Raw genomic sequence first — 23,554 nt, 5'->3', positions numbered from 1 at the left:
TTCCAAAATAAAAGTGTCATTTTAAAGGTGATGGTGGTTTCAGCAGAGGGTCGCTGGTGTTCTGTACAGATGTAAGGAGGACAGACACTAAAGGGTGGGAACTGGTATGGGGACGGAGAGGTGTGAGTGGAGCTGAGGTGTGGACATTCCCGGGACGCAGATCGCGGGGGAGGCGGAACGCCCGGTGCGAGGTCCCGCCCAATGCTGCTTGCAGCTTTAATTCATGATTATCTTTTGTTAAGTAATATATGAACACATTTTTTGCAACTATTTCACTTCACTTTTTTTGGATCTCTATTGCCAAGATCTTTCCTAAATTTCTGAATTGATGATGCCTTTTTGATTTGTAGGAAAATGAATGGTATCTTTTAAATTTCTGCCTAAAACACACAAAACATAGTGCACTACGACAACATTTACATTTATGACCCGTTTTTTTTTTTTTTTTTAAACAGGTTGCCTCTGTGTTTTATCCATTTAATGCTCTTCTGTACATTATCAGTTTGTTTCCTTTAACTTGTCCGTGGAACTACATTGACTGTACATTGAAGTCTGACTTACAGAGTTCCTGCAGGCATCAATATGTTACATCTCAATACTTTTAACACATTTTTAAGGTGAATAAATGCAATTCTGATGCATAGGATATAATTAATTTGACGTCTTTTTCTCATCTCATTGTGCTGGGCTTGGATTTTTCTCAATGGCAATATGGAGTGATTGCAGGTTTTACTGTTGGTTTTCTCAGACATCTTACGCAACACTTGTGCTTTTATACCCTCAGTTCCTAATATGAGCTTCTTCTTCCTGCCTTTGAAGTCATTATTCTCAAACAGGCTTCAACCAAACGCTAAATCTAATTATTATTAAGACCTGTCAAATTCATCTCTTAGACAGATTATTGGATTTTAGACTCCTTAATGGCTTCTACATTGTGTATGAACAATTACTCCCTTAAGATATAATCAAAGGGAGGTGCAAAACAACAAAGGAGACAGCAAAAGACAGATGTTTTGTTTTGTTTTTTTTACCTGTACTAGATAATCCCTGGACAACAGTGGAAGTCTGACATGTTCCATGAGTTTGGGCATGTACTCCAGACGCGCCGGCTTATCGTGCTTTATCCAAGATACCATTGCCTCAAACACCTGAAGAGAAATGGAACACAGTCACACAATGAGGAGGCAACAGTGTGATAGGAAGTTAAAGCGACTTGTTGATAGTAATATAATGTTTCTGAGGCTTAATTTTTGGTCGAAAATGCTGAACCTGAGGAATTTTCATTCATTTCATTCATTTCACCCCCACACAAAAGCATTAATATTATGCAACGTGCCAGGATTTAGGCAATAAATAAACCTTTCTAAGACCATTTAGGACCATAATGTACCCACTTCATGCTTATGTTGGAATAGAAGTCCATAAAACAAGGATAAAAATGAAAATCTGAATCCCAGAGTTCTCATGTCAGATCTTGTTAAACTTAACCATATAAGTATCGTTGACATTTACATTTTTTTTTCCCCTCAGGATTTTGGTCTGTTGTCTTGGTTCTTGTCTATTGCCATCTATCCTTTTTTTTTTTTTGGTTGTTTTTCCCTCATGGCTATTGTATTTTTTTTTGGTTTGTTTGGGTTTTTGCTAATGACTTCTTTATTTCTGGTGATTTGTAGATTCTTGTTGTTGTGATTTTGTAAGTAAAAATAAAAATCCACATACCATATCATAACATACAGTTGCGGAAAAAATTATTAGACCATCTAAAGTCATCAAAAACAATGGTTATGCAATCAAGTACCAACCCCTGTGTGTATCATGTGACTAAAACAGACAGAAAAGAAAACACAGAATGCCTAAAAGTGTAAAACTGTTTTTGTCAGTGCAATGCCATAGCTATTGATGCAAGAACTGAAGTGATTTTGGTTATTATCAAAAAAAAAACATGGAAAATGGATAGATATCAGCTCTGAAATTAAACTCTTACGAGCTATTTTTGTTGCTATCATTATATTTGTCCAAACAAATGTACCTTTAGTTGTACCAGGCATTAAAATGAACAAGAAATTGAAGAAAACAAGGGGTAGCCTAATATTTTTTTTCCACGACTGTAGTGTTTGGGAGAGTTCCAATAAATAATAACTGGCTACCGTTTGTACTAGTGCTTATTAGTTCCATGATGGATTCGTTTCATAGTTTTCTTACAGTTCAGCCCCAAAATATTGAAGTTGCATCTCGCTTTCTTTAAAAGTTTGATCCAACTTGGCAAAAACAGGAGAGTAAACTTCACAATCTACTCCATTTTCATGACCAAAGAATTATAACTCTGAAAAGACCTAAAAACTGCACATCGACCGGACTGTAAGAGATGGTTTTGGAAGGCCGTTGAAGGTAGAACCCCCTGCTGATGTCAGAAAAGTGAGTGAAGAAAGGTTTTACATGTTGAATGATCTGAGAAAGAATCCATGTGAAGCACCCTGAGAAGACACATCACACCTCTCAATGGCAGTGATTTAACTCAGTGTGAAGCAAGTCAATACTGCCTCCATTTACATTAAAAGACTAATCAGTACTGGTCTTCACGATCCCAGCAGGACATCAGCACAACAAAAAGGTGTCAGACTTCTGCTTTCCACGTGTTTCTATCCAACGCAGGTTTCAGTAAGGACACCACACCCTGTCCTTCACCTTCTGCTTCAACCGCATTGTTTCTTAACTCTTTCACACCCGATCGCCTCCTGTCGGCCTGTGGAGCAGCTCCACGGAGAGCGCCGCCCTCGTCAGGAACAAAGACGCAGTAATAATAGTATTAATGGGAGGTGAGGAAGAGGCTGGTAGCTCAATGACTCCGCAGAAACTTCACAATGTTATCAGCAACTTAAGTTAAACCAAAACTATTTTAATAACATGGACAGAGTTTACTTTAATTTGAAATGCTGCGGCAAAATGGACAATCTATCCTTGATATGTTCAGCAATTTTGTGTTTTGTGTCGGAATGTATGGTAGGTTGAAGGATGGGGTAAGGGGGTAGGAGATTATAAATTAAACTTCATCCTGCTCCTTTTCGAATGTTGGACTTTCTTTTATATAATCCTTTAGTTGTTTGGTTTTAATGCAAATTCTAAATATAGAAATAAACAAACAAACATAAAGAAAAACTAAATTTTCTTTTACAAAAAGCTTTAAATTTAACAATTTGGGAGAAAACCTGTTATGTAAAAATTATTGACCCCACTGTTAATCTGTCTACATTTTTTATTCAATCACATTTATACATGAAATGAGGCTAAAACAAATATTTATATGTGGATACTTTTATGTACCTGTGCTTTTTTATGTAGTGAGAGACATATCTGACAGAATATTCTTATATCTCAGACAATGCTGTGAAAGTTTATATGTGAAGGTTCTATGTACTTTATATGACAATATAAACATATTGTGATAATTTACCTTAGATCAGCAGCTATGCTTATTGAAAGACACATTTTGTAGGGATTTATTTCATTTAAATTGTCAAATAAAACAGTTTCAGTATCTTGTATCTTAACCATTTTCTGAATCTAATTTAATATATTCTAATATATTAAAAACTACAATAGTTTTTCACTTTAGAAAGTATAATTTTTCCTTAACAATTTTAATATTTTGAAAATCAAAACAAGGAAAATACGTACTAGATTCATTAATTAGAGACTACATGTATGTTTCTATCCTAATGTTATGTCTTTAGGTCAGTTTCATCTTGTCTTTTACCAATAAAACCATACATAATTAGTTTCTTTCCTCAACGGACTAAACACTGCCCTTTAAACGTGGAAAAAAATGCAAAGAAACAAGGATTTGACATTTATTATAATAATTAGCAATATCATCTTAGGTTGTATCACCCAGCTAAATTTCAGAAAAACTATTTTGCAGATGATTCAGAAGTAAATGATGTCGACTTTATTTCTTTATTAAAACAGCTGCATTGGGACAGTTTTGATTCATTTTAATCCGACAAAAGAAAAACATACTGATTCTCCTACAGATTCATTTGACCTGTATCCTCTGCTGCAGACGTCACCTGATCAGATACAAGCTTATTTCATCTGCATATTGACGGTGCTGATATTCCTCAAAGTATTTTGTTTATAGAGTAAATGTGATGCGAGTATTTTTACTTTTCCCTCAGTTTCATGACAACCTCAGCAGAGTTTATTCTGTCTTGTAAAAGTCAGGTAATACTGTGTATATACAGCTCTGACAGGATATTTAATTTCCAGAGCTACAAATCCAATCACAGTAAAATCAGTTTTAAAATTAGGACTGAAGTGTGTTTGAGTGTTGAAGTCTGACCTTCTCTTCAGTGGAGACTGTGAGTTTGTCACTGGAGATGAGGCTGCAGACCTGCTGTAGAGAGAGACCCAGAAACTCCTCCCCCTGCACCACCTCAGCAAAATGCTGCTCTGAGAGACGCAAACACAAACCTCATAAACATCACAGTTTGACTAATGAGCTGTATTTCCATAAACTTAACACTTTCATGGAAAATACATTATAATTTTACAATCCAAAACACAATCAAGAAACTCATTTTCCAGAATCTGTCATGTTTTCTTGTCTTTCCTTTTATTCCTGACCTTCTTCAAAACGCAAACACAACGCTTACGTAAAAGCACCATCAGCTACTGCACAACACACGCCTACACAAACACAGGATGGTGTGAACCACGCGATGCTTACCAGCGTATGCGTGGGCCTGGTTGAGAAGTTGTGTGCATGTATGCAGGTCAGCGAAGGCTCTGATACCCAGACAGTTGGTGGGATGAAGCTGTGATTGCAAGAACTCACAACAAACCTGCCGGACGTCCATCAGCTGGAGGAGGCTGGCTGCTGGCAGCAAAACCTGCGAGGAGGACGCACACATCTCAAAAACCGAATATGGAATTCACTCAACATATTTGCATTAAACTGATTTAAACTGTGTGTTAGTTTCAGGTTCTTTAAGTCTTTTTCGGAAGCTGCCTCTTATGGTCAGGTTATTCGTGTTACTGTGTGACTGTTATTTTGAATGGTCCACACAAACATGTTTAAATGAATAATGAGTCAATGTAAAGCGCTTTGGGTGCCTCGAAAAGAGCTATAGAAATCTAATCCATTATTATTATTACTAAATAGAACTCCGCAGTCAAACACTAGGCAGCAGTAGATTAGCAACACTCATGATATGTGAGAAAGTGTGACTGTATGTGACAAAGGAGCGTGCAGACTGAATCAGAGCATGGATAAGGTGACAGGTCGACAACTCCAGCACTTCATTTTATTCTAAACATTCACCAACTCATTTAGACGTCCAGATTTAAAAAACAAAATCAGTCAAATCTTTGCTTTACTCTGATGCAGTCACGTTGTAGCGGGAGATTAATGTGAACAATTGCTGTTATTTGTGCTGTTGCTGTTTATGACATTTTGTTCATGTTTTCCTTTCTTTTATTTTTCATGTAATATGTTATTTTTTATGCTCAGTTTACTCAGTTCTTCTTCTAGTTATTATCATTATAATCATCACCACGGTTGTTATTGTTACTATTGTTGATATTTTCTTGTGAGGGTCTTTGCCACCTTCTTTTTCTTTTTTCTCCCCCCTTCGCTCTCTCCTTCTCTCTTCCCCCTTTCTTCTCCTCCCCCCGTTCCTTCCTGCCAGGTCCGGCATCAACATGTGGTTCAACAAAACCCAAAATAAAGACAGTGGAATATAAAGGGGACCCTCATATACTTTATACTTTATTCCCCTTGGCAAAGCAAATTTGTTCAGTGCAACAAGGCAGCCAGACCACCATCCTGCTGTTACGATGCTGGACGAGACAAGTAAAAATAAAAATAAATCAAGTTCTTCTACATAACAAATGCTGATGGAGATCTTGATCTGTAGATGGTTATTCTCCTTTGCCATGCACCTTGGAAGTAGGTGATGTTGTGCCAGAGCCTTCGACTTAGATTAAGTTAAGTAAAGTGATGAAAACATTGAAAATATACAGTAGGATATTGTACAATTAAGGTGATACTAATGTTTATAGGTGCATAATGTGTTCCATGCTATTACTAACATTGTATCTGCTAAGACATATCATTACGGCGGCACAATTCAGAGAAAAATTCATGCTGTGATTTGACTTTTGTGGGCGATACTGGGATGTGTGATGGTTATGTATTGGCGAAGTCCTGATATTTCCACAATAATCCATGGCAACTTATTTCAGAAAAAATATAGAGTCGACGGTAAGAGACAATTTTTTGAGACGATTCAAATATTGCTATCAATTACACAGGATTTTTGTCCATTTCAACCGAGTTTAACAAGCCAGGAAAGTCAGATTGTGTTAAACATCTTACACGTAACATCTGGTTGTATGTGAAACGGCTCAGTGGACTGCATCTCTTGCCTCACACGTTACATGTCATTGGTACCAAAACAACCATTACTTTGGAATATTTCACTTTCCTCTTCAAGAATATTTTTTAAAAAAAGGTGAAAATCAACGACAAAAAAGCAAAGACATTTTCACTGACTCTGAAAGTTACAATTGTGTCACTTCCACAACTTTCAAGTATCATTAGTCACTTTTCCACTGACCCTCAAACTGTGCAAATATAACTTACGCATAAAAATTTACCTAATGGAAAAACATCAATTTCACCAAAACTCTCATTTTTCGTTAGTTTTTGTGCTGGCAAGAGGTGGGGTTTTTTTTTGGGTGTAGCGCAAATAGTATGTCACGCAAAACTGCAATGGAAAGACCTTTTTCCGCAACGAGAGTCACATGAATTGAAAAAACAGATGTTGACGGACATCACAACAAGCAAAGAAGAAGAGTTTTAAAAGAAACATGGCGCAGTATGTGTGGACACACCAGGAAACCCAATCATTTTTTAACTTAGTACGGGATAGAGGGGTAATATATAATAATAATGAATATATCTGTAAATCAACATGATATTTATGTTCGCCGCCATGTTTATGGAATGGCTTCTCATGTCATCTTGCAATAATGACTAAACAAAACATCGCATTTGTGATTTAATGGAAAAACTGACATTATACACTTCTGTTTTTTCAACATTTAGTAAATATTGGTAAAGTTTTGTGCAGATGTCCAATGGCAAAGTGACTACTGTTCTTTTACATTTACTTCTATTCAAACTTTAACTTGTAAAATCATCTTTTAAACATTCATTTACATTTACAAATTTAGCAGACGCTTTTTTCCAAAGTGACTTACAGGAGAAAAAACAAAATAAAAGAATAAAATAAAAGAATAGATTAAGGACATAAAACAGCTGTACAATTAAAGACAGTGACAAGCGACAGACATCATAAGTGTAAATGATGGAATAATTCAAACAGGATCACATAAATTCTTGTCTCTCACTATCGACTGTTTTTTTCCGAAATAGGTTCCCATGGGAATAACTGGAAGGGGTGTGTCTTCATCTCTATATAAACAAATGGGATCATGAGTCCACCGTCTTGATTAGGTCTGTGTCGCTGAATCCTAGATATCACTGCCCCACAGATGTTTATTTTTTCAGCCTGTTCGTGGTCCACACGGTCAAGTGATCGTACACTGCAGATGTTTCACTGCCTAAACAGAAACTGACATGTTTATTTTAGGTGTATAATCAGACTGAACACAAACAGAGGAGGTTGTCACATTCACACATGCAGGTTTTATGTAAATGTGCAGTTATGCAGGACAATCCCTCTTTAACTACATCACATTATATTAATACGATCCTGTTTTGTCCATTTTGTTAATATGTTACTCCATCTGTAGTGTTCAGTCCTGTCTAATCCTGTTAGTGTATTAACGCAGCAGGCAGTTTGTCAGTGTGTGTATAAAGTGTGTCGCTAACAGACAATGCTAGCCTTTGACACATTATCTTAACTGGGTCAGGGAGACGTTCCCTGTCGGTCTCAGTGTGTATTGTGAGTGTGTCATGTGTGCACATCTGCCCTCCAGCCTTATGTCTAATAAAAGAGAACATCAGGACCAGTCCAAGTCGGTTTACAGCAGCTGTGTCACACGAACACGCATCGGACTGACGACAGCACCAACGCCGCAGACATACGAAGAAAACTGATTTATAACAAAATGAGGGTTTGACTGAACACGAAACTCGCGTTCAGGAGCCAATCAGGCAGGCACGCTGCTAACAGTGGGAGGATTTCCTGCGTCTCTCCATGCACATTTCCTGCGCTAATAATCAGAGGAAGCATCCCGCCTGCAGCTCGTTTCTACTGCGTTTATCCATCCCTGGGCTAAAAGCCGTGCAGATACGAAGAGTTAATGGCACAGAAACAAACCAGTCTGGGGTGTTTTCACTGCAAAACATGCCTCGCAGCCGTTACCAGCTTTAACATCAACTGTGGTAATCATCTGCTTCTCGAGGAGATCTACTCTGAAATTTAAGGGAAAGACCGAATACATGAAATGAGGAACACATTATTAAATCAGAAAGGTTTAATACCATGTCATCTTTTCCTTAGTCTCATCTCCATACTGCTATCCTGGTAAATAAAACCATCTAAATGTTGTTTTTTCAATGTTTTCTTATGTTTTTTCTAGAGGTCGAAATTGGTTTTCTAAAGGCCGATATGAGAACAATAGCTTGAGGCAAAAAAATGCTGATATAGTCCCTGCCCTCCTGTTATTTTCCTGTTAGGTTCATATTTCCATTTCAGAAGCATGTCTTTAACTATTAGAAGCAACTTTTCCCAATACTGATACTTTCTAAAAAGTCCTACTAGCACTACTGTATCAGTCTAACACTAGTGTTTCCTTCAACATGGTTTTACTACTATGGTTCTACAGGTCTACTTTAACAGACTATGTTTTGCTCTTTTACAATCATTCTTTGAATTAAAATGTACTAAAGCAAAAGTTTAGCATTTTCAACTCATAGTGTTGGCTGAAAATGTCTTTAATGATTGGATATTGAGAGGTTTTTCAGACCTGTCACAACAACAGATGCTTATTTTGAGATGAATATGAGCACAGATTCTTTTGGTTTCTGTTTTCACTTGTGTTTGTTAGCCTTTCAACCTTCTCTCTCCAGTGTTTTCAGATTTATACACATATTCAGCCCATTCTGGACCATATTCTCCTACTTGCTCACAGACTCTCACCTGGACATTGTCTTCCGTGACTTCAATCTCAGCGGTGTAGATGTAGTCGATGAGTTTTTTGAGGGTCTGTCCGTCCACCTCTCTGATCTCCACCTGATGAGCTTTGCTTTCGCTCATATCACCTGTTGACAAAGACACGGTTCATCGTCAAACTCTGCACAACTGAGCTCACAGTTCACAGGCGACGTATTGGTTCGATGTTTACCTGTGAACATGGCACAGAAGTAGGGACTGCACGACGCCAGGACGACCCTGTGAGCCGGCACTTCAACGCTGCCCGCCACCAGCTGGACGTCACACAGCAACTTTTTACTGAAATATGACAAGAAACACAAAAACAGAGAAAGGACTTGGTATGTTTAATCATGTGACTGAGATGGATGAACATTTTATTGATCCTGATGTTAATGTAGGTACCAAATAACTTCATATACATAATGAAGATTTAGCAATACAAACATGCAACTTAATTAACCTGCATAATACTCACAATTACGATATGCTAAAAAAAAAAAAAAAAAAAAAAAAAAAAAAAAGATTAAAAGTAGGAACTAAAAGGCTTATACAAACGGAGATAGTGATGTTGTAGATAATTAACGTGCAAAGAAAGAGAGAGACACAAAGGCCATAAAAAGATTTAATTTAGTATTCCTCTAGAGTGTATGTGGTGGCTGTATCACTATTAAATATTGAACTTCTCTCTAACTCCAGATAATTACAGAATTCATCTCCAGTGTGTGATGGAATCTTTGAGACAATATGTAGACATGCATAATTGATGGGTGTGATGCCATAATTGTCTAATCTCTTTCGCAAACTGGAGTCTTTAAACGTTTTCACTTTCAGAATATTATTTAAGAAATCTCCGTTTTAGTGAGATTAAAACACAATTTGCATGTGGATGAGAGAACCAAGCAGAGAGAAAAATTTGCATGCTTTCTGTATTTTGCAACCATGTGGTATCAATTTCCATGTAGAAAACATCCTTAATCATTTCCCTCCATTGAGTAACAATGGATTGTGTTATTATCGTCAATTAGAAGGAGCCTCTCAGTAGTAATGTCTTCTTGTAATACTCCTTATAGAAAGTACCAAGTTTCTAGGGTTTCTAAGGGTAGGTCTGTATCTATACATTTTTTGGAGGTTTTTTCCATTACATCATCACAGTATTGAATCAGAGAGGCTGCAATGACGTCTTGACCCCCATCTTTAGGATGAGGGATTACTGTTAATGTCAAACATTATATTTACCTGCTAAAAAGACTAATATCACCCAAACCCATGATGCACATTTGCCTCATTCAACTGAGCTCATGGCAGTTATCGTCACTAACTCATGCGTACACACCTTCTCAGGTCATTCATCAGCTGGAAGGCTTTCCTCATGTGCGTCTGGTTAAAGGTGAGCATCCCTCCATTCATCGTGTCCTCCTCCGAGTCCGTGGTACAGTTTGGACGTGGTGAGGCCGGTGTGGCCTCCACACTGGAACAAATCAAACCAAATTTTATTTACATAGCGCCAAATCATAACAAAAGTTATCTCATGACACTTTACATTTAGAGCAGGTTAAAACCAGACTCTTACTGAGCCAATTCACAGACACCAACAGAATCCTCACGACAGGTGATGGATTAATGAGTGTAGATGGAGACCCTAAAGTTAGAGAGGCTTCTTCTAGGTTAAGGCCTTTGAGACTATCCTGATAAAACCAATTAACAACCGCATTAAGCAAAAGGGGTTCTTTAACTGTGTTCAGTTGTGTCCTTAGGTAAACGCCCTCTGTGTCTGTTACAGTTTCACCTCAGTGGAATGAAATGAAGGTCTGTCTCACCGTCTACCAGGTCTTTCTATATTTAAACACTCGTATGACGCCACTGTCCCTGCCTCCGTTCATAATCCTAGGTTTTTCAGGGTAATCTGCTTCAGTTGTCATGGAACTGGGATGCTGCTGCATAGTCAGGACTCCACAGCAAGAACTTCATCCATGCATGCATCAAACATCAATCTAAAAGTGTATTTTTACAGAGCTCACTCAAGATGAAAATCAGTCAAACAGAAGTCAGAGTAGACAGAGTGTAACATAACACCATGACACTTTGGACTGAGTTTAATGCTTGTACTAACAAATATGACAAACAATACAAGACAACCTTTCCTTTTAGTTTTCAGGAGGCTTGAAATTATTAAATGGAAGTTGTTTAATATATATTACCTATATATTTTTTTAACGTCAACCATTATCCAAGAAAGCTGCGAATACCTGCTGTACTTATATTCCAAAATTATTCACATCAGCATTGACATTAAGTTCATAGGGCGCCTTAGGCATACAGGAGGGTATTTTAGGAATCCTAAATGTTTCAATACAAATATTGAATTTCACATAATGCTGGAAAGTTATTATTACCATAAGTACTAAATGGCAGAGACATAATTTACAAAAGTAGTTCACTACATCTTCAGAAAAGTATTAGTTTCCATTAGTTTCATATTGAATGGAGATTAATCTGTCTTGAGTACTACTACTGTGGGAAAAAACCTGGAAATTAATTCAAGAGTCTACTTTTCTAGTATTATTGACAGATATGTCATGTTAACACCTCTGGCTGGGAAAGGCCAATTAAGAAAAAGCTGCAAATTAATCTGAGCGACTAATTTATGGTTACATTACTTTAAAGACTCAATATTACATTGGTAACTGATTGTGTCTGTTACCTGGTTATTTTTTGTAAGGAGGTCCCAATATCAGTCATGGACATGATTCCACCTAAATCACAACCCCCACATACATCTTTTATAAAGTAATAGCAGCCCTAAATGACAACAGAATGTGTTGTTTTCATGATGAGGATCACTGTGTATTCGAGGTGTTTTATTTCATTATTCACAGATGGAGATGAACGCAGGTGGCACAAAGTAAACACAAAGCCTGACAGCAGAATAGAGGATTAAGAATGTTTGTTTGGCTTCGTGTTTCACGTTGTCAGACCATATCCATGGATCTTATACGTACAGTTTATACCATAAATATCCCAAAGTTTAGTCATTTGTAAACTGAATTTTAACGGCATAGCTAATGATACAACACTTAAAACCATTCAGGACACAACAAAACAAGTCAAAGAGGTAGTAAATCACAGTGTGGATTCATGACTTTGACAAGTAACTAAAAAAACACATCACCTTCTTGTGGGGAAATATCAGAATGATTATATAAAAAAAAAAAAAAATGTTTTGAGTTTGTTGTGTCAAGTCAGCTAGCTCTTAGCAATGCTAATCATTTAACTTCATCGCTAACGGCAGCATATATAGCATAATATAGCGGTTATCAATTATATATTTAAAGAAAAACACACTGTAATTAAATTCATGAGACAAAATAAATAATTCCGGACTCATTTCGCTGTATAAAAGCGGTGAGTTAGTGACAGTTGACAAATGTTAACTCGGAGTTTGATTAGCAACACACCGCAGCTGAGCAACGGATGGTGCTAGCTAACTTATGGAGCTATTGACCATGGTTAGCACCGTGAGTCCGAGGAGGAAGTCCCGGTCCGCGGGTGATACCGGATAAAATGTTAACCAGCACATGTAGAAACAGTCTGAATCACAGCTTAACAAAGTAATCCCCACTGCTCAGCCAACTCACCCCAACGACGCACCGTCCATCCTCACGGAGTCAGAGCCCACAGCGGGCATGAGCTCCGCACATCTACGCAGAGATCGTATATTGAAACGATGTGTCACTCGGATTATTCAGTCGTCACATGCGTTCAGTTAAAAAGATAATGAAATGGGATTGACCATAACTCTCAAATGTACAAAAAAAAATGAATACAGAAATACGACAAAAATGTATAGTTTAGACCAGGTGTGTCAAACCTAAGGCCCGCGACCAAATCCGGTCCGTCAAAGGGTCTAATCTGGCCCATGGGTTGAAAATGTGAAATGCAATAATAACACTGGGTTAAAAAAAAAATGTTTTTTGCAAGTTGTCTTGGTTTTTTCAACTGAATTAGGACCATTTTGCACCGCTAAATCCAAAAATGACATCTGTTTTTTTCAATCATGTCAGGGTTTTGTTTTGCTAATTTGATTTTGAAAAATTTGATCTTCTCACAAAATTGATTACATTTTTGTGACTTTATCAGTTGATTTTTTATATAGTTCTCACCCAAAATAGGTTTTAAGAGAAAAAAATTCATTTGATCACTTGATTCCTGTTAGGTACAATGGTGTATTCACCGCACATGTAGCAGAATACGTCAGGCTTATTTTTGCAAGATCTTCTAGTCGAAGCCATTTCATTCACCTGTAATATTAAAAAAAAACATTAATCCTAAATTGGCAAAAGTAAAATCTTCAGAACTCGTTTATTGCAAGAAATATGAAAGAATTTTGTATCATGTGATGTGAAAATGCCCATAAATGTAAGCAAAAATGTTAAAAAGCCAATATGTAGCATAGTTCAGAAAGCTGACCTGATTGAGCAAAATTAATGTGATTTTTGGATTCAGCACACCAAAATTATCCTAAATCAGCTTAAAAAACTTAAACAATAAATTTGTTGTTGACCAGTGTTATACTGAAGCTATTACATACAGGCCAATTCAGTCTGATGAATAAAATACTATCATACTATGACCTATAAATACTGACAACTCCAAATCATTACCTTTGTTTTAGTGTAAAGAAGTAAAATTACATACAAATGTTTACATGTACAAACTATCAATTCACATATACTGAATAAATATGAAGATTAAATGCCTTAAGTGCAAATTTTACCAATATTACCATATATGCCTGTTGCCATATGTTTAATGCCTTTGTGGATCTACTGTGATCTGTAAATTGTAATGCACTTAAAATTGTAATTGTGTTTCTTGAGAAATTTCAGGTTGTGGGATATGGATAGTTTGTCGATATAAACATTTCCACATTGTAATTTTACTTCTGTCACTCTAAAGCATAGTGAACAGTTTGGATTTGAGATTATTTACATGTTATTATGTTATTATTTTACAGGTCTGGCTCACTTGTGGCCCCTGAATTAAAATTAGTTTGACACCCATGGTTTAGAGATTTTATATAAGATACTTGACTGAAAACTAGAAGCGCAATAAATAAAGTGAAATTAAAATGAAAGAATTTTATGTAAAGACACAATGCATTCAAGGAATGCAGGTAGGATATTCAGCTTATTCAGAGCCTTTTTTCTCATGTTTCTAGCTTTTACTAGGGATAAACCATATAAATAAAGATTGATTGATTAAAAAAAAAAAAAAAAAGGTAAATTATCATGAAGGAATCAAGATTTATCTGTAATTCATTAATACATTTGTACATAAATAACTTCCCTCAAGCAGCCATTTTGCAGAGATGTACATGTCACAAATCACACCTTTATTTTATGCATGTTACTCAAAATGTACAGATTGTAAATGCTTAAGAAATAATTCTGCTGACATAAAATAAATGCATTTACACAGAAAGGATTCAGTGTTCATCAGAACAATAAGAACATGCAATTTTACAAAGCATATGAGAAAAATCCTGCCTTTTTTTTTTTTTTTTTAAATAGAAAACCTTGAAATGCAGATATCTAGTCTTTAAGGATCTTCAAATTACCAAGCATTACTATCATACTATGTACTAACGGTCACACTACAGACACATGATTTTTAGATGAAACTGACTCAAAAACAAAAGGACAAGAAAACCATGCATAAAAAGTGTCAGAGTGAGAGCTTATGCTTTTATTCCCTCTCTGCTTTGAGAATCTTCAACCCTCAGTCATCTGTTTTGGACAAAAATAGTAATTATAACCAGACTGCTCATTAACATTTATCCGACATCATTTAAACACACTTAATAAAAACTAAATGAAAACAGTGGGATGAAAACAGGAATGCAGATTTGATGCAGCATTCATCCATTAAACTAAAGTTTGTAGTTTAACAAAGAAATACATTTAGTAACACTTATGTGTATACATCAGTACTGCTATACTCAGAGATGCAAATGTAATGTTAATGCCAGAAATTATCTGAAAAATTTAGTTTGATTTAAAAAATTGCCTAATTTTTTTTCCCCCAATTGAGATTCTATTTATTTATTTTTTTTGCATTCAGTAAGGTCTTCATATAGTTATGTTAGTTGAATGTAGATGGGATAAAAAGGATCAATGTGTGAATAAAATGGCCGGTGAATTTTAATATCGAATGCAACAGAGCCTCCTGGTGGTAGTTGAATGAACTACCGTGGTTCTAAAAACCTCATGCACTGAAACTGAAATACTCTCATTTTTAAATTGAACGCATGCTGACATTTAACCTACACCCGGAGGTGAATTAAGACTACAACAAATGTTAATTTTCAAAACATTAAAAACTTTAATAAAAGCAGAACAAAACAGTGTGAACTCAACACATGGATCTGAACAAAAGCCTGTAATGGGACGGGAAAGGTGGGAAAGTAATTTACATTTATTTGACGAGACATTTTCCAAAAAAAAAAAAAAAAAAAAAAAAATACTTTGTCACGAAAGTGTTTCAGATCAAGAAACTCAAGCACTCGAGTCCCATGCTGCCTGACACTGCCACCAACATCCCGTAAAACCCTGAGTTCACGATGCAAAATTAACAGACGAGTCAGACTGGTTTGCAACAGAGACAACCTCAACCGAGTCAAGAAGCAGTGACTGACACAGATTTACAAATGGTTCAAAACAAGTCTTTCCCTAACACAACAAAGTATAATTCAATGGTACACAAATCTTAGTAATAAAGTCCATAATGTGTGGAATAGGACAGATGGGGGGGAGGGGGTCCCGGTGGGGGCTGCCAGGATCCAGAAGATAGTCTCATTCATTCCGCGTGGGTGATGGGCTCTGAACTACAAGACCCCTCTTCCCACCTGGGATTGTGTAATGTGTGTAAGTCAAGTCCGTGTAATCAGAATTTCCCCCCATAACATATCAAACCCAAAATGAAGGCTCTAATAGCCCCCTCCGAACCCCCCACCCCGGCTGTAGCCGCCGCCGCCGCCTCCTCTGTTGTAAGGAGCCCCGCTCCTGTAGGAATAGTTGCCCCCCTTCATTGCACCATAGTTGGAGTGCTGCTGTCCATAGCCGTCCCCAAAGTCACCATTGCTGTATCCACCCCCCATCTGGTTATCGTAGTCATCGTAGCCGCCGTATCCCCCGTAGCCTCCACCGCCGCCGCCGTTGTATCCGCCACCGTAGCCGCCGCCGTAGCCGCCTCCGTAATTACCGCCGTAGCCTCCTCCGTAGCCGCCACCCCCTCTTCCGCCGCCATAGCTCTGCATCCCTCTCCCTCGACCTCTTCCTCCCCGGCCGCTGGCGGACATCTCCTGCTTGGTCTGGGCTTTCTTCACCTCCACCTTGTTCCCCTCGATGGTGTGGAATTTGTTGAGCACCGCTTTGGTGGCGGAGTCGGTGTCCTCGAAGTAGACAAAGCCGAAGCCTCTCTTCCTGCCGGTCTGTTTGTCTGAGATGATCTCGGCCTTCTCCACCACGCCGAACTGGGAGAAGTACTCGGTCAGGTTGTCGGCCTCGATGTGGTCTTTCACGCCTCCCACGAAGATTTTCTTGACGTTAGCCAGCACGTCTGGGTTGTTCGCATCCTCCCGAGCGATGGCCCGTTTCAATTCCACGTTATTGCCTTCGACGACATGTGGCTTAGACGCCATTGCTGTGTCGGCCTCCTCCGGCTTCGAGTAGGTTATAAAGCCGAAACAGCGGGACCGGCCTAGCTGCGGGTTCATGACCACAACGCAGTCCGTGAGCGACCCGTACTGCTCGAAATACTTTCGAAGGCCATCTTCCGTGGTCTCCACGTTTAGACCGCCAACAAAAAGCTTACAAAGTTTGGCCGTCATGATCGAATTTGTTCCGAGAACGGAGCACACACAAAGTCTCTCTCCTTCTTCTTCAATGAACGGCGTCAGGGCGGGCCGTTTTGACTCACTCGCCTTCGTAAGACGTATCCCTCTGTGATTGGCCAGCTTGAAAAAAAGCACCTCCTACATTGGCTCACAAAGGATCACGTCCATGCCGCCTTCAGGAACATGTGGGAAATCTTTGCTTCGACCGGCGAAGAAAAAAGGAAGCGTGGGTTTCGGCCTTTGTGATCGCCCCTGTTGAATTACAGCACAAAGCGTTTCACTAAACAATATCAATAGAAAGCATAAACAGCAAACAGTGACTGCAGAGGTAAACATTAGGCTGTGATAACACAAAAAGCGATTAATTAATTCTTTATCAATGACCCGATAATTGACTATCTTTTCGTCAGCCCGGAAGGAGCTCTTAATAACTGCAGACTTTGAACGTCAAATCAGCTCCATTATCACCTCCGTACATCTTACACAGGCCGAATAGTTTTAATAAAATGTCGAATTAATTCAATGTGGCTTTAAGCAGATGTTATCTCCTATACATTAATCGTTACAGACAGGACGAACTGGTTGCACTGCAATAAAACTGAACAAACAGATCTGCTCGGTTACCGCCATAGTGTTGATCGAGATACAATGGTTTTGCTTTTAAAAGGGTTACCGCTGTTTTTCTTACTTTAAACTGAAAATAATAAATCGAAACGTTATGCGTTTAATGTGTTTCGGTTATTTGCACTTTGCCCTATTTCAAAAAAAATGAAACTTATGTATGCTGGCTTCCCCTCGGGTGCGGAAGGACTTCAGTGTCCTTGCCAGCACATGTTACAACACGGCCATGTTGTGAGTGACTACAAGCATTTTTCCCTCTAATTTTTTTTTTTTTTACAAAACCAAGCACATTGCTCTGACTTATCATTTGGCCTTGACAGAGACTTATCACTTGGAAACCCACAGTATCCGTTTGGGTTAACCTACAACAAACACATTAAGATTTTTGTGCAGTTATACAATTCAAGTCCAGACAGTAACCTTAGACTGAGTTGAAGATGTATCATGGATAATAAAGATGACAATGTAAAACCACAGCTTCACTTTAACCTCACAGAAAATGTAGAAATTATCAGTATCAATCAACCTTTTTCAGTCTCTTTAAGACACATATCACAACCGCACAGCAACAGAAACACGCAACCATACTACAACCACTGTAAATAAGTAACAAACAAGTCCGTTGGTATATGAAAATATATAAATTTATTGCAGGTACATAAAAAAAAGGCTTGGCCAACAAAGCTGGGGTTTCCTTTTCCATGATCAGAAAACATCAGCGTTATCCTATAAAAAGTAAAAAAAAACAAAGGGTAAAATGGACACTGCCATCATCAAAAGTCACTTGTACAGTTTCAACCACACATCACGTCTCCCTCCCTAAACATCACGATTAAGATTCAAGTTCTTCCAAATTTATGCCCAAATTAAGCTTTACTCAACAGAAGAAACTATTTTTCAGTCTAGTCATGGTAAGTTTCAATTAAAATAACCATTTCTGTCATTGCAATCGCCACTTTCTATCATTTTGCCACACTGACTGTAGAATTACAAAAATTCATGGGAAGGAATGCTTCTAAGACCAAAAAAAAGTTTGTTTGAGGTACTCTTTGGAAAAAGGGATTCATAAAGTAGATACCAAACTAGAAGAAAACTCTCTGCCAATGCCATGGTCATAACATCATTTTAATGTCTAAAGAGAGTGCCTTAGAGTTTTCTTCCAGTTTGTTATCCAAATGTATAATTATGCCTCTATCAAGATTTAAACGTTCCAGTAACTTGATCTATTTTAAACGGAACTGAAGAAATCCTCTTTTGGCAGTCAAAGATACTCACTTGAGCACCAAGAGAATTAAATATAACATATTTCACCAAGAAATTGTTCAGATATTGGTTAACATTTACTGAAGTACTGAGGTTACTGGAAGTAAATTGCACCAATGTGAGGACTTTTCTTCATATTTTGTGCAGTTTTTCTTATGTTTCCTTTAAAAGAGGCCAAATATGTGACAATACAAAAATGTGATGCACATGTAAGTATTTGAGTTATGGAGAAAAACCAAACAGTAATTTTTACTGTTCACCAGTAGTGTCTAAATGCTTAAAAATATTTGGCTTGACTTAAATGCTCGTTTCAGACCTACATTCAAATATTTTAACCTGAGATGGACATTTTAAGTCTGAAACATCCAGATTCAACTTGTGGAGCTGTGGCCAAAAAGCAGATCTAAAAAACCTCAAATGACCAAAGAAGTCCTGATAGGTTTAAAATGACTAGAGTACCCTAATGGAAACTCATGGAAAATTAGCAGTTTTGCAACTATTGAAGGTGATTGAATTCCTGTGCAAACTGCAAATCTTGTATTTAAAATACTCAGTCAACTGTCCTTACCTCAAAAAACAAAGACATTCCAAATATGCCACAGACGAGTACATTTGTCTTGTCACTTGTCTGGCCTCTACTAATGTAATCACACAACATGGAGTAAACTCGTTCTTCCTGTTCATTTGACATTTTGATGCTTTTATTCCTTCAGGACCTTGACGTGTGGATACTTGTTTACTCACTTACTTGCACATTAGAGCTCATGTTTGTTGTAACGTGGGGAAACGTATACTCTGGAGAACGATATACGATACTGTGCATCTAGAGCAGGTGTGGAGACGCGTATTGGGTTTCCATTCTAATTACTGCAACGTTGAAGTCAACCCTATAGAGGGGGGGAACTTTTTACATATGGTTTCAACTGTCGAGTTTTTATTTCTACATTCAGCCGTCACCTTCTGAACAAAAACACAAATGTGGCCAAGCGATTAAGACAGTAGTATAATCAGAATTCAGAGCTAGGTTTGGTCTTCCTTTCCTTCAGTGAGGGGGATGATGCAAGTGAAAGCCACATCTCATTTGGAAACTACAGTATTTTAGCATTGGTCATATGGGTGTACCTCTGCAGTTGAACATATGCACTGAGGGTCAGAGGGAAAAGTATAACTGGTAACGTTTACTCATTGCTCAAGCATAACCTTTCCACATCATCTCATGTTATTTATGACATGTAATATAACCTGAAGTAATGAGTGGCATATGGGGTGCAAAGCACAATCAATTAAAAAGATCAAGGTGGTAACATTATCAACCTTTCACAGCCCTATAAGTTTTCATTACCGTCATCCTGGACGCCTGCATTACCTTTTTTATACTTCACTCAACTGTACATGTGATAAGTCTTAAAGCACAGGTAAATTCTCAATTTTCACATAATTCATTATTTGTACTCAATAATAGAAGACAAAGATTATAAGTAAAAGTGTTTAATACATTTTTTCCAAAAAAGTGCCTGTAGTGCCAGCAACTTCTCCCAGTTCATCAGCATGTTTAGAAGTAATACAATAAAATGACCATTTGTTAAGACTCAGAAGTTAACATTTAACAGCTTAAAAAAAAGCTTTGAAATAAGACAATTCATGCTGCTGTTAGGGAAAAGATGGTGGCGCCAAGGCACCATGTTATAAAAATAAGTCAGTAACTCGTTTCCAGAATAAAACCAAGATGCATTTGGCCACACTGTAGAATCCTTTGTGAAAACTGACTTCACCTGAGGGGGAGAAGGCACAACCACTCTCCGGTTCCCCCGTCAGCATGGAGACACACACCCCATCATTGACGGGGTGATGTCCTCGTGTCCAGGTTACCGTAGCAACCTGGAGGAGATGGAAAGAAACGTAGTGAGAAACTGAACAGATTAAAATTTTCAGGAGGAGACACCAATTTACTTGTTCCATTATGTAGTTTAATGGTGGAATTTGTTTAGGTCCCCTTCTGCCCACCCCAGGTCATTAAAGAGAAAATAAAATAAACCCCCACCCCCCTTTGTTTCTATTTTAAGATTAGCTATATATGAGACGCAATTAAAGCTGATTAAATTGTTTATGTGATAAAATAAAATGGCACACTTGTGCACCATCTCAAAGATAATCCATACATGGTTGACCAACACAGAGTGAAGACAGGTTGATTTACATACCTAGGTTGCTGGATGTGGATATCCTAAAGAGATATTTCAGACTCCTATCACAATCGACCCCAGGTAATCAACAGGGTCCTGATGTAGCCTACAAACAAACTGCTACGGCTATTTTGGCTGGGATAGCCTACTGGAATACGAGTAAGAACACCTAAATGTAGGAATAATCAAAGGTAAATATCAGAGCCCTCAAGTTCACATAAAGATATGTATTAAATATGTAGAAAGAAAAATAAAGTTAGCAATGTTTAAACCACATTATTTTAAAAAGACAACGTAAAACCCTACAAAGCCTACATGCATTGGCTGTGGGTAGACTACAACTGGTTCACCATTTCACCCACCTGAATGTAAGTGGGAAAAGATGCCATATAATTTAACAACAACAAGATGAAGTCACTTATACAACCTGTGGAACAACTTAAGGAAGCCTGGTTAAATAAGTAAAATAACTAAGCTAAGTGGTATAATGTTTTATTTAAAATGAACATACATATGCATACCAAAGGATTTTAACAGTAAGTTTTGTTCTTCAGACATAAAGTATACAATATACATTGGATATTGCTACAGGTAAATGGAAAATGAACAATATTTTGACTGAAACTATTACTATGCGTGAGGAGAGTTTGGTAAAGAACACAGTATGTGGGGAAGGAAACAAGGAAACTGGATCCTGCAGTATGACGCTCCCGCTTTCTTCATTAAATGAAAATAAAGTAATTCAGACAGTGTGATAATGAAATTCACAAAACATGCTTGACTCATCCTCATACATTGAAACCACACTAAAATTTACTGCAGAAAACAAAATCTAATCTACTTGCTTAAAATGCAAATATTAAAATAATGAAGAACTTGCCAGCAAAACAATCCTACATCGAAATTTCAAAAACAACTGGTGACCGCAAATAAAAAAAAAAAAAAGAACTATAGACGACACCTACACGCAGAACAGCGTGAGTACATAGTAAAAAGGGATCAGAGTAAGTTTTATTCTTTACGTCAATGTGTCCTAGTTGACGGCAACAACGGCTGCTCGTTTATATCAGGTTTTTCTGGGAAGTGACCTTCCTACCTGTTTGGTTTGAGGTCTTCATTATGTTTAGGGCTCTGTGTCCATTTCTGCCATGGGTGGGTTTCACGGCAGAAGCCCCGTTACTGAATTTGAGTTTTGACGTCCAAATCCTGACTGGAGGTAACATATGGTAGGGGGTGGGGTGGTCGATTTTCCATTGTCTCTCACTTAATAGCCACCGCCGTAGCCCCCCCTCGGGTAGCCTCCACCGCCGCCTCTGGCGTAGGGTGCGGAGCTCCTGGGCCCGCTGTAGGACGGCCCTTTCATCGGGCCATAACCAGAGGAATGCTGGCCATAGCCGCTGCCGAACTCGTTGTAGCCGTTTCCGCCGCCGTACCCACTTCCCTGGTCTCCGTAGCCACCCCCATAGGGTCCTCCGTACCCTCCATAGCCGCCACAGTTGTAGCCTCCGCCATTTCCGTAGTTGTAGTTTCCGCCGTAGTCTCTGCCACCGTAGCCATTTTGATTCCCCCTCATGCCACGGCCCGGTCGGCCTCTCGGCGCCATGGAGTTCCTGTTCGCCGCCTGCATCTCCTGCTTCGTCAGGGCTTTCTTCACCTCGACTTTGTGTCCATTCACGGTGTGGAATTTCACCACAACCGCCTTATCGGCAGCGTCGTGGTCGGTGAAGTACACAAAGCCGAAGCCTCTCTTCTTCCCGGTCTCCTTCTCCGAGATTACCTCGGCCTTCTCGATCTGCCCGTACTGGGAGAAATAATCGGTCAGATGTTCCTCCTCGATGTCATCCTTCAGGCCTCCGACGAAGATTTTCTTAACCTTAGCGAGGGCCTCCGGCTTGTTGGCGTCCTCTCTGGCCACGGCCCGCTTCAGCTCGACCGTGTTGCCGTCGACGGTGTGGGGCCTAGCCGCCATTGCTGCGTCGGCCTCCTCCGGGCTAGAGTAGGTCACGAAGCCGAAACAACGGGACCGCTGCACTTGCTTGTTCACCACCACCACGCAGTCGGTTAGCTTACCGTACTGCTCGAAGTGCTTACGGAGGCCATCGTCGTCAGTGTCGACGTTCAAGCCGCCGACGAACAGTTTGCAGAGCTGGTCACTCATCTTGGAACGGGAGAGGTGGTTTAGATTGAACGACTGGAACAAAGATGAGGTCTCAAGATGGAGGCCGGGTAGGGATGCAGCGGATTTTATATTGTGAGCGTGACGTCAGTATAATTATTAAGAGGCCCCGCCTTTTCCGGTTCAAAGCTGCGTCTCCTCCATTAAATAAATGTTATTACAAATAAACAATCACACATCTGACAGAAAATCGTTTTGTTTGTTTTTTTTTTACATTAAAGCAGACAGGGCC

The 23,554-nt window shown here is 38.6% G+C and overlaps 3 protein-coding genes across 5 annotated transcripts in view; all 3 read right to left on the bottom strand.

The window, feature by feature from the left end:
* Positions 1-12,912, bottom strand: part of klhl3 (kelch-like family member 3) — a 29,092-nt gene extending 16,180 nt beyond the window's left edge. Inside the window, exons 1-7 of one of the 2 annotated variants that reach the window (XM_030146104.1) lie at positions 12,821-12,912; positions 10,519-10,653; positions 9,376-9,482; positions 9,171-9,292; positions 4,727-4,889; positions 4,340-4,449; positions 1,032-1,148 (exon numbers count right to left, since the gene is read on the bottom strand). In XM_030146104.1, coding sequence (XP_030001964.1) covers positions 1,032-1,148; positions 4,340-4,449; positions 4,727-4,889; positions 9,171-9,292; positions 9,376-9,482; positions 10,519-10,653; positions 12,821-12,870 — 804 coding nt within the window. In that variant the 5' untranslated portion in view covers positions 12,871-12,912. Of the gene's footprint in view, positions 1-1,031; positions 1,149-4,339; positions 4,450-4,726; positions 4,890-9,170; positions 9,293-9,375; positions 9,483-10,518; positions 10,654-12,570; positions 12,715-12,820 lie in introns of those variants that run through there. The other variant, XM_030146105.1, reaches the window with a different exon arrangement.
* A 1,840-nt stretch (positions 12,913-14,752) lies between these two features.
* On the bottom strand, positions 14,753-20,841 carry LOC115427141 (heterogeneous nuclear ribonucleoprotein A0-like). The gene is made up of 2 exons (XM_030145563.1): positions 20,736-20,841; positions 14,753-17,331 (listed from the first exon to the last, which is right to left on the bottom strand). Exon 2 carries the CDS (start codon positions 17,071-17,073, stop codon positions 16,171-16,173), a length of 903 nt encoding a protein of 300 aa, XP_030001423.1. The 5' UTR covers positions 17,074-17,331; positions 20,736-20,841; the 3' UTR covers positions 14,753-16,170.
* On the bottom strand, positions 18,323-23,380 carry LOC115427142 (heterogeneous nuclear ribonucleoprotein A0-like). Of its 2 annotated transcripts, XM_030145565.1 has the most exons (3): positions 22,243-23,380; positions 20,736-20,841; positions 18,323-18,426 (listed from the first exon to the last, which is right to left on the bottom strand). In XM_030145565.1, exon 1 carries the CDS (start codon positions 23,302-23,304, stop codon positions 22,411-22,413), a length of 894 nt encoding a protein of 297 aa, XP_030001425.1. In that variant the 5' UTR covers positions 23,305-23,380; the 3' UTR covers positions 18,323-18,426; positions 20,736-20,841; positions 22,243-22,410. The 2 variants fall into 2 exon arrangements, with proteins under 2 accessions (XP_030001425.1, XP_030001424.1); XM_030145564.1 differs by having other exon boundaries at positions 18,327-18,426; positions 20,736-23,380.
* Positions 23,381-23,554: the final 174 nt, after the last annotated feature.

Source organism: Sphaeramia orbicularis, chromosome 10 (genome assembly GCF_902148855.1).
Source record: "Sphaeramia orbicularis chromosome 10, fSphaOr1.1, whole genome shotgun sequence".
NCBI lineage: Eukaryota > Metazoa > Chordata > Actinopteri > Kurtiformes > Apogonidae > Sphaeramia > Sphaeramia orbicularis.
Note: the sequence above shows the minus strand (reverse complement) of the source record. Positions and strands in the feature narration are given on the sequence as shown.